Here is a 12095-nt window from a genome sequence, read left to right as displayed (position 1 = left end):
GGCATTCTTGGGAAAGATGCCAAGGATCTTCCTCTAGGTGAGCCAAGCCAAGGCTTTATTTGACAGAGAAGCTTGATTTTGTTTCAGCAGAAACTGTGTGGACACAAATTGTGCAGCATAATGCTATTCCAATATTTTATCAGAAGAAAAAAAAAAAAAAAGAGAAAGAAAGAGGAAAACCATGCTATACTCAGCTTACCTTTTCATTCCAGGCCCACAGTCCAATCCCAAGAAATGCTATGCCAAGGAACTAAAGGAGAGAAAAAAAAAAATCAGAGCAGAAACTATAAGATTATGGACTTTTTTTTTTTAAAAAACATACATATTGAATCATCCTCTCTGTTGGATAATCAATTTTATCAAGACCGTGGGGCCTTACTGATAGTTTTAAAATAGGTATGTAGTTGTTTATTTTACAACTAAACCATTGTAACTGTAAGAATTTAAAACTTGCACTCATGCAGGGATGTTCCACGTAAGAATAGCAGGTGCAATAAATGTCACTTTTTCAGCATCAAGCAAGTAAGGCGGGGATTTTTTGTGTTTGTCAGACTCAAAAGCAAACTCCACAGTCAATCAACACATTATTTTACTGTTGTATTACTTCCACCTGCACAAAACAACTGTCATTGCAGCTCCCTGCCAGCGAGAGACAGTGATTAAAAGAACATTCTAAATACACATGTACTATCAGTTTCAGCAATATTGTCCACAAACACAGACAGCTGTTTGAATATAATATAACCCATGATTTCTGGGGAAATAAAAAATAATACGGGTCTAAAAGAGTAAGAATTTTTAAAAACCCTGAAACCAACATTTTATAACCTTTCTGGTACTGAATGTTTCTGTATTTCATAATGGAAGTTACAGCCCCTTTCTCCTCCAACAGTCTCAAAAGCACCAAACTCAAAAGACGGTGTCTTTCCCCTGTGTTGGAAAAGGGAAGAGCACCTATGATTTTGTTATACCCCTGTATTCTCCGTTCCACTGAATAATTCAGAGTGCATTATTTCCCTCCAAATACTACAGGCTTTCTATAGAAAACCCATACTAAGGATCAGTGAAACCAGCAGAACGTGCAGAATAAGCACTGACTCTCAACAGCACCACTGCTTATTTGGTATGATACAGTACCAAGCATGTAGAATGTGTAAAAAACAGTAGGTGTCTGAGCATATCTCTAAATGCCCATCTGTCTAACCTTCATCTCTGGTTTTTAAAATCTAAGTGTTGGCTAAAAAGAAAACTATATTCACTCTAGTTTCAAGGCATGTAATGGAACATTGCTCAAACATCAAACTCTGGTTTTCCTTGTGGTTTCTCCACACTGCAGTGCACAGATTGCTTTTAGCACATAGTACGATTTCTCTTTTTGTGTAAGCAGTTAAGTACCCTAATGATTTTCTTTTTTCTTTTTTTTTTTTTTTGCAAAACAGGACAAAAGTGTTTTTCTGTTAGGAAGTGGGAAGAGGCAGGAATATCAACTTAAAAAGCTTTCCCATAAGTTATTTCAACAGCTTCAAAGCAAGATTCCTTCTTCCTTATATGTACTTTTTTTTAAGTGGCAATTTTAGCTTTATACTACAAGAATATCTGTAAAGCATAACTCCATATCAAGTGCAATATGCTCACTGCAATACTCTGAAGTTCCCTGACACACTTTGCATCTCTGCAACTTTTTCCTCCAAGTGTGCTTTGCCAGCTGATCACAGGACCATGCACACTACACCCAGCCAGCTCACCCAGAAGCCTATCTATACTAACAGAACGAAACTCTCCTTTTTGACTTGAAGAGTCTTAACTGTAAATGTAAATGATACTACAAGCTAGTATTTTTCAAAGGGAACTGTTGTAAGCTTGGCTGCATTTTAGTACAAGATAAATGGAAGTTTCTCCTACACAGAAAAACAGAACTGCTGGTCAAGAAAGTCTGTTATTTCAGCAGCCTTAATTGTCTATAAAGTCAACAGATGGATTTGAGAATGTCAGCACAGCCTCCTGTGATACACCATGTGAGCCAAAAAAGGTCATCTTACCTGTAATGAAACTGCTCTTTTTCTATGGTTATAAAGCTTGCCAGAAGAGCGTGTGTAATCCTCCTGACTGCAGTGATTATTTGAAACTTGAGATAAAGCTGTACAGTTTCCAGATCACTTTCAGACAAATGCAGTTAAGTTCTTTTTTTGCAGTAACAGCCTCCTTTCCTTCTTACACAGCCAAAGGCACCAAGATTGAAGGAACAGAAGTGAGAGGAAAAAATAGCTATATTATTCTAAAAATTCATAAGCTGAATTTGGAAGTGGCAAATTGTTATTTGTAGAGAGATATAAAACATTATGTTTTGCGAATAGCTCAGTATGGTTTTGAACAAAATAAGCGTGGAAAACTAGTATGAAAGAATTTGATCATTGCATACGAATGTAATTTAACAGCCATACGCATCAGCTGCAAGTCTGGCTCAGATCTGCTAGCTTTATTAAATTTAATCATGTCAAGTGTCCTGATCCTTCACCAGAAGTTGAGACTTAAGGGTAAGATTACCTCATGGGATGCAAAAGGTGACTTACAGTAGACTATACAGGTTTCAAACCAGCCTGAGCTCATCTCAATTTACAGATTGGGCAGCAAGACTGTACGATACTAAAGCTGAAGCACCTAAAAAAGTGAGATTGTCAAGCTTCTGGCAAGCTTGTCAAGAAAAAACAGGAAACTGAGTTCTCAGACTTTTCAAGAGGATCAAAAAATTACATGCCACTCAGTCCTCTCCATATCCCAAAACAGAAATCTCTATCCCGTTGCCTTTACAGTGGCTGATAAAACAGGAACAACGGACAAGATCCATTAGGAGAAAAAGGTTCAGGATGGAATCATGAACTCTTTATCACAGGATGCTGTGGAAATCAAAAACTTAATGGCATTCAGAAGAAAAGATTAGACAAATTAATGGAGAATCCACAGCTAATGAAAAGTGGTTTTGATACAGCTTCTGGCTCAGGAAGTTTTTACACTGTTGGGAGATTATAATTGGGAAAAGATCAACGAAGGCATGCTTTATTGCTTAAATGCCTCTTGCCTTGGACAAACTCTACTTGTATTACTTGAGACAAAATACCGAGCTAGGCAGAGCACCGACCTAACCCCCTACAATCATGCCCTAGAAAGGCCCACCCTTGCACAAACACAGCCTGCTATGGGGATGAACCACACAGGAATGCTCTCAGTAATCCCCACTGGCAGAAGAGAGACATTCATGAGCAGACTCACACCTCCCACCAGGATTAACTTCGGATTTTCTTGACAATTATGAAAAACTCCTGCATAGCTTAAAAGACGTTGAAAGTGCTTAGCAAAAATCCCTCTGTATTTTTGCTGTTAGAACTAGAAGTAAACCAGGATGCATATCCTGTTTGTCTTGCAGCCCTTCTGCAGATGTTTCCAAGACACTCTTGCTTGTAACCAGAAAGAAAATCCTTTCACATCTGAAGCACGTGAGGAGACAGTGAGATGGCATACACATCATCTCAGTTAAGACTGGAAAATTTCATTTACATCCATTAAATTATTCCAATGAGTAATAAAAAGGTGGAAGTTTGCCTCATTATCTAAACACTCTACAGAGAAAACCAGTCTCAATTCCCCACAGACATCTAGTAAGACCATTTAGCCTGACTATAAATGGTCACCGGATCTGGAGCAGAGCCTGTAAAATCTTGATACTTTTCTTTTTTAAACAATAATTTGCAGGAGAATATTAAAACATTCCTCTGGAGTATTACAGCCTTACAAAAAAACTTGCTTAGTAGTACTTTCTCAGCCATCGGTTTTCTATTCACAAATATCAAACAAGCGTGTTCAAATTTCTCTTTTATAAAGATTATATGTATTTAAGAGTAAAATGCATAGTCCTACTTGTACTGTTGCCCTACTTGTAAGGTTCACATGCAGTTTTCAGAAGTGGATTGATCGATAAGTGTTTCAAGCTGCACATATCTTATTCCCAGTCTCTCTCATTCTTTGTTGCTAGGGATATAGCATCATACAGCACATCATTTAATTTAAAGGGTGATGGGGTAAATATTAATGCAAATACTAGAAAGTTTGAGAGAGAGGAGAGCTTAATTGTAGAGAGATCTTACTTCACATACTGCATTTTTCATTACATACTGCATTTTTCATCTCAGCTAACATTCTTAAATAACCTGGTACCAGTTTTCAACCAAAAGGATGACAGCCATGGGCCAAGCAGTAGAAGGCAAGTTAGTGTGCCACGTGCATAAATCAGTGTATGTCCATGTATGGGTACATTAAAGTCTTGTGTGAGATGGAACTATAGTGCAGCCACCCAAATTCACCTTCACCGCAACAATACAAATGCACTAGCAGAGCACGTCAAAATTGTCAGAGTTCAGAACCAGAGCTTCCTCACAAGAGGGTTTTTTTTCCCTGTTTTTGAGGCCCCTATTGATGCAGTGTGAAAGCCTCCCACCTGCCCTTGCTCTGAGCTGCCACAAGAACCCTGTGCATGGTGTTAGCAAGGAAAATATCGGGATTCCTATGGGTGCTTCAGTGTTTCTTCCAGGGCAATACGCTGTAGGTTATTCACAGAGCAGTGATTGGGACAATATGAAGTGTAATATTTCACATCCTCAAATACAATCAGGAAAATACAGGACTTCTGAGCTTCGCACATATATAAAGTAGCGCCGACAAGTTCCTAACTGACTCTAAAACCCCAGACGAACAATTTTTCCCTAAGTACTTCCTCTGCAGCACTCTGTGGTCAGACTCACTCAGACTTATTCCAAAGTCAGAATACTCACTGCTTTCTTTAAAGTGTTTTATGCCAAATGAGTCTTTTTGCTTTTTAAGCCAGGGCAAAGAGGAGTTTAATGTCTGTGTCAGAGCACATAGAATTTTGTTGTTGTTTTTGTTGCTTAAGTAGCCCTGACAGAGAAAGGGCACCAAACCAGAAATTAAAACAAAGTTTCACACAGTTTTCTTCTTCCCTTCATGCCACTGATATGTACTCTGCTTTAAATGTCAGTCAGCATTCCTTCAAACTAAACAAATAGGACACCCTCTCAGCTCTCCAGCTTTTATCTGGACCAGCATCACAGGAGGAAGGTACTAGAATTCTCCCCTGTTCCTTCTTCCATTCACCCTAGGTTCCAATAACTTTTCCACTCTCAATACAAACAGAATTTAATTTTCGTGTGGCTAAATATATGTGGTGGCCATGGGAAAGGCAAACTGTTCAAAGCATACACACATTTACATATTTATGCTAATGCTTACGAAGAATGCATTCTCCTAAAGCCCATTTCTTGTTCACCTTGAGACATGTAGTACAGTCAGTGAATGAAGATGTTGCGTAGGTGACATTACCATTTTGATTCACAGCGACATTCAGATATAGACTGAATACAGACTAAAAGATGTCAAATCTATTTCCAGGTTACGTGCAGCTTTTAAAAAACGTTAAACTGTATTTCACAGATAACTGTCTCAGTAATACCTTTTCCCTCCTGACACAAAACGCACACATGTGGAAGAAAAGAAAGATTCCAGTTTCCACACATTTTGCTCAGCGGAATCAGAGACACAGCTGATTTTATAGAATCATCCAAAGTAGAAAACCAGACCTGAGAACACAATGAGAAAAGCTGTCTGCTCCACCTTGCAGAACTCTTAGCATGATGTTTTCTAATGAAAAATTAAGCACATATGACCCTAATTTTCAAAGCAATGTACTGCGGCTGTTAATGTACCTTACAATTTCAATGGTATGGGGTTTTTCATTTTGTCTGAGAAGTAAGCAAGATACCTATACTCCCTCCCCCTGCAAATGCACAGTCAGTTGCCATTATTTTTCTTACTGCCTTCTCCAGTTCTTTAATTGCAAAAGCAAGACATCTGCTTTATGTTACTGTTGCTCTATGTATTTATTTTATTGCTTTCTGGTGGTGCAATTGTAAGCATTGCCAATCAGCTTGGAGCAAGAGTCCCTGAAGACTGTAGTCCCTCTCCTCTTGTCCACAGAAACTGATATACTGGAAAACAGAAAAAGTAGGATGAATTAGACCCTATTTCCCCTGCTCCAACTTTTGAACAACTCCCCTCAAGCCTAGATATAATAAATTTAACTCTTTCCAAGTTCACAATGAGACTCTCCAAACTCAGGTCCTGCTGTCTAAAGAAAATACTTTATTTGGAGCAGATTTTTTTTAAAGCATGTGAAACTTATACATAGCAGTCACTTCATAAAATTCTTCAATAAAAGCTTTTCAGAGTTTAGAGGTTTTGTTTCTATGACATCTAACTGATTTCCTCAAAGCAGTACTTTTTGCCCCCATACAAAAACCAAAGACCTTTAAGGTAAATACCATACCACTAGCACACAGAAGCATTTAAAAAGCCTACAAACTTGACATAACAAGACATCTCCATTCACTGTCACTCTAATACACTCATCTTTCCCAGATCCTATCCCTTCTCTTCTACTCTTCTTTACAGTCTCTATCGGTCTTTGTTTCACCACCCTCTCTTTCTCTGCTCTCCCTGGGCCCAAAAGACTATGCAGAAAGACTGAGAAATTCTTCTGCATGCAATTCTCTGTGGGCCTCTTCCCTGCCTTTGCTTCTGAACTACATTAAGTACTCTGTGTCCCTCTGCTTCTCCTATCCAGTCTCATCCTCTTCATCAATACCATTCCATCTCTGGCTCTGTCCTCTCCACTGCAGCTTCTCTGCCTGAAGCCAGTTTCTATTTTTAAAACCATCCGAAAATTATGTAAGTGGTGTTGTAGCAGTGTATGAAAACAGTATGGGCTTAAAACACAACCACAAGCAGCAGCAAAGTGCAAAATGAAAAGTAGGAGAACTGAAAAAAAACCCAAACCCGAATTCCACTTCCTATATCAGTACGCTAATCATTTCTCTTAGCCGATTTGACAATGCAAAGACTAAGTCTTCTCATTCTGGCCTCCAAGTAAGAAAAAGTACAAAGACAAGAAAGCATTCTGCTTCAAGCTGGGGTGAAGCAAAGTGTCTGGAAGCAGTATTGCAAATGGGTCATTTTCAGGTCTGTCTTGCTGCCCAGGAGCTAGCAGCTTCCTACCCCAGAGGACAGCAAGACCTCCTCTGGCTCTCCTCTTCCTGCTGCTGTGCCAAATCTCATTCATCCCAAACCACCCTACTTGAGCTTCAGGCTATTTAGATGCTGCCCCACCATGACTATTCATATTCTTCTTCTGAAGCTACCATTCCGTTAAAAGCAAAAGTTTAAAAAAAAAAAGCACACACAACTGCCGCCCCCCCCCCCCCGAATACATTAAATTCTCATTATGAAACTGATACACAAATGCTCATTTATTTCAGCTAACAATAGCGAAGTTGTAACATCCAATTCAGGCATTTGATATAACAAACAAAAGATCCGAGCTAGCCTTTTTCCTTAGTAACAAATGGGCAATTACATTACCTACACAATTGATTTAAGTAGCTGAGAACATAAAGAGTACAGAGCCAGGAAACACAAACAGGTAAGCTTGTCAACACAGCACGATATTCTGAACGCTCAGCATTTCCTTTTGGGAAAGCTGTCTCAGCTTCTAGCTGTGCTTACAGCCTATGGAGGGGGAATCCCACCAAAATCTTCTCTACCAGCTATGCAAGGTGCCACATCCCAGGCTGTTTCAATGGACTATACTCAAGAGATCCATTCTCTTCATTTTGCACAGAAATGAAGGCACGTGGAGGATGAAGGAGGAATGAAAAGACTGAGCCAGTCTAGATAGAGAAGCACACTAAGCAAACACCACCAGCTTTACAGACAAACTTGGGCCAAACAATTTAATCTGGCTCTCTTTCTACTCAAAAAAACAACCAGCACAGAAAAGAGTGAACACGGAGCAAACAGTGAACACACAACCAACGTGCAAGTGCACATAATTTTTTTTCCCAGCAAATTCTACATTAGCTTTACCAACAAACTTCTCCCCAGATCAAATCCCACTCAGAACTATAAACTCTGTAATGGGAAATACACATTTATGTGGCATATGTCAACATATGAAATAAATAAACTTCTAACAGTCACATCACTGAGTGTTGGGGGGATGGAGGATAGAAAGGGACACAAAAGGGTCTGTGGTAGGTTTATTAAGAGTTATTTGCCAGCCTAGTAGCTCTTCACTTTACAATAATGCAGCCAGAGACCAGTATTACTTTGTCAACACAAACAAAAGCATAACCTCAAAAGTCATACCAGCTGTGTTCGCATGCCTGTGCATACCTTGGTTTTTCAGAGATGTGGGGAAAAGAAATAAAGCCAAAACACTAGCTAGACAGGCATCAAAATTATTTTCCAATACCCATGCACAATTACTATCAGCAATCCAGATGCACAAAGCCAAATTACAAGACACGTGTTCTGTAAATACTGAACAAAATTCCTTATTGTTTTGCAACTTGTAGTCATTGCAATAGAGGGAAATATCTCTAAACACAGGAGTGTTTCCAGCCACTGTCAACCCTCAACATTTCCTGTCTACTACACTGTAACTGCCCAGAACTAAAAAAATTCAGATTATTATTAAAAATGGTTCTGTGGACCTGTCAGTGCAGCTTACAGAGGCACCAGAAGGTCTGTCAACCAGAGCTTTGAAAAATTCTATTCCAGACAATAAGGTCATTCAGCCCTGCATTTTGTGTTGCAGTGCAACTGCTTCTTACCAACTATAGAAGCTGCTGTGTATGTCCCTGATGTAGACCACACAAGGTTATTCACAAAATTAAGCCAAATTTTTATTTATGTCAACATTAACCAATGCTTTATTAGCTATTTTTATACTATAAGATACCTTTTTAATTTCCAATAAAAGTTAAATTTGCAGGAGTTGACATCAATTTGTCATTTCTGCAGTAACACTACTTGGCAGGGGGTAAAGCAAACAAAACTGTGATTTCAATTTTTTTTCAATCAAAAGTGACATGGAACAAACCAAAGGCAAGAAATGGTCACAATGTTATTTACCTGAAGGTTTTATTCCTAGGCACAAGTTCCACAGTTTGGCAGTGGAAAGAAGGCAGCTATAAAACAGCTGCTTGTCTAAATGAAACAGATTGCTGACCCTTTGTCTAGTTTCCAGACAGCATCAAAAGCACCTCTACTATTTGTGATTCTCAAAAGAGGCATCAGGGGCTTGACTAAACCCATAGGCAAAATGCTCTTCACTTCTGTAAAGGTGCCCCTTCAAATCACAGTTGCTTAATGTGATATGGCAGTCCGGGGAGGTTTTGATGCCAACACCTTTGCTGGACTTGTGCTGGAGATACCTACAACGCTATGGCTGCAATTTAATTTGAGGGCATTAAACTTTTTTTTTTTTAGAATAAATGCACTGAAGAAACAGAACTGTATTGTAAGATTTCCAGTTCACTATGACAGATCCTATTCTCACATAATTTCAGCTTGCCCAACAGTATAAGCATTATCACCTAGATCATTTAAAATGCTCATTTGCCAAGTGCAAACATTTATTCCCAATTCTATTGCCACTTTATTGCCACTTTAAACTACATTATTTCTATTACCTATAGTTCTTGATGAATCCATTACGCTTGCCTACTGCTACACTTCTCTGGTTTGCACAAACACTACCCTCATTGTCTCTCAGGAAGACAAGAATTAGGAAGTTTCTTTGAGGGATGTGGAAATGGAGTTGTAGTACATACAGACAGCTCCCTAAGAGAAAAGCCATAAAAAGCAAATGACGCTGCCTCACTAAGATCTTTCTGCTGCATAGCTGTGCTCCTGCAGTCAATCAGTCTTTGCTTACCCCTCTTCCAGGATGAAGGTGGTGTTCTGGTATTGTGAAGATGACGAGTGTGCATGTGCCAACCAGATAATCTCATTTTCTCCCTTATCTGTAAAAGCAGAGCAGCTGCTTTCACCATCCCATCTTCTTTACCTGTAGATAGTCATTACCAAGGAGGACAGTACCTCAAGACCATTCTTAAGAAAGCCTTGGAAACACTAGAATAATCTTAAAAATAAAGTCTTCATGTCACACTTCAGTTTCCAGACTGGCAGTAAAACTGATTTAAACAACTTTAGCTGTTTCCCATGAACAGTTGCCTTACACATAATCTCAAAAGGGACCTCTGCAACCCACAGAGTCTCTACTCCAGCCTTCCAGGCAAAACCCACTACATTTGAAACCTACTACATTTGGCTTGATCAACTGGAAGATAACACAACTATGGAGAACTCTGCCTTTAAGAGTCCCACAAGATCTTGTTGGAACTGTTGCTTTGGGCATGTTACACAATAGCAATGTGTTAGAGCACAAACTGAATAAAGCAGACTTCTGTCAGACCAAGGGGCTCAGAGGGCCTCCTGACTACACCTGATGGCAGACTTCTCATCACCAATATTAAAGTCAAAGACAGAGGGAGATCAAGAAATGTGTGTTCTAACAAACCTGTGATGGTTTGTTACCATCAAAAGGCAAAAGCACAAAAAAGGAAACTTTCTCAACTCTGCTTTTTAAAAGGCTTCAACTTCTAAAGAGGTAACTCCACACTATACAACACCTTATTCTAATGATGTATTTATACAGCAAAGAAGGTGCATCTCAGCTGCTAACCAGAGACAATTAATTCCTGCTGAAAACTCCAATATAAAGAAAGTACCCAGGAGAGCAGGGGTAAAAACTTGAGCACTAGTATAAAGTAGAATGTGTGCAGCACTGAACTGCTAAACCAAGTTCAATACCTACCTGCCTACACTGCAGTTTGAATCCAAGCTAGCAGAGAAAATAAATATTTTGCAGCACATAAGTGCAAGCCTAACACTACATAGAAAAAACAACTTACCTGAAAAACATTGCTTAAGTTTTACCCAAAGGCAATTGTGTCAGAGTTTCACTTTCCAGACACTGTGACAAACACACAGGCAACAGGAAGAGAAAACTTGGAAGGCACAGCATGCTTTCAGAGAAGGATTTGGAAAGGAAACCCCTCTTAACACAGTTTCTCCAGCTTTCAGTCCTGCTTTTGTTTAAGAGCAAGCATATTTGGAAGCCACTTCTAAACTCTCAAGAAGTAAATGCAAACAAAAATCCCCAAAAATTAATTGAGCAAGGAAAAGCACTATCAAACATCTTTTTCCTGTTTCTCAACAATTTCATCTACTGACCTCTTTTTGAAACAACTGAAGCTATTTGTATCTCGACTAACATGCCCAGGAAAATCCAGAATGCTTTGCTTGCCTTCTCTTCCATTTCAAAACACCAGCCTGGGAAATTTCCCCATTAACTTGTGCTGTAGTTCATCCACTACAAGGACATAAGAAACCTTTTAGAGCATAAATTATTTTCCTTTAATTGTATTTTCTATACCTTTAGGTATTTCTTCATTTGAGCTGAAACATCAGGAGACAGGAAGAGACCTTTAAATTTGGTCCTCCCTTGCTGCACAAACACTGCAATTAGTCCTCCACTGGACCAAAGAAAGTGAGATAAAAGGTTTTCAGCAACACACAACTGTACAAACTGTCACCATGACTGTGGAGCTATTAGCAAGAATCCCTCACTAGTACCTCATGTCCGTTTCTTCACATAGTGAAGGTGACCACAACAAACTGGAACAGTAGGAAGGCTGAACACATGGGACATACAGATGGAATGGAATTTAACAATCCAAACACAGTATCATATACTTAAGGACTAAGAAAATATCTGCTATAAGCTGAAAATTTATTCACTGGAAACACAACAGAAGACAGCCTTGGAATTGAGAGCACCAGTCTGCCAGCCAGCAAGTTGATGGAATATGCAGAAAGGCAAAATAAGATTTTTGTGACATTTAATAAAACATTCTCAGAAACATGTAAATGCTTTCTATACATTTCCCTCACCTAGCCTGTGTCATACAAACAGCAGATACAGGGTTTTCTAGGAACAGGCCCACAATTGCTTTGCCCCAAAGTCACTCTCACCAATACTCTTTTCACTCGAACCTTCGTTCAACCATCTGTGGTCAGCCCTTCCCACCTGCCCTGACAGCACAATACACTGTGTTTCCAGCTGC

General features: G+C 39.2%; 1 protein-coding gene across 1 annotated transcript in view; it reads right to left on the bottom strand.

Moving 5' to 3' along the window:
• TSPAN5 (tetraspanin 5) overlaps positions 1-12095 on the bottom strand; it is a 93421-nt gene that overhangs the window by 24846 nt on the left and 56480 nt on the right. The window contains exon 2 of the mRNA XM_086464061.1: positions 200-250. Coding sequence (XP_086320187.1) covers positions 200-250 — 51 coding nt within the window. The remainder of the gene's footprint in view (positions 1-199; positions 251-12095) is intronic.

Source organism: Leptosomus discolor, chromosome 4 (assembly GCF_034619465.1).
Source record: "Leptosomus discolor isolate bLepDis1 chromosome 4, bLepDis1.hap2, whole genome shotgun sequence".
NCBI lineage: Eukaryota > Metazoa > Chordata > Aves > Leptosomiformes > Leptosomidae > Leptosomus > Leptosomus discolor.
Note: the sequence above shows the minus strand (reverse complement) of the source record. Positions and strands in the feature narration are given on the sequence as shown.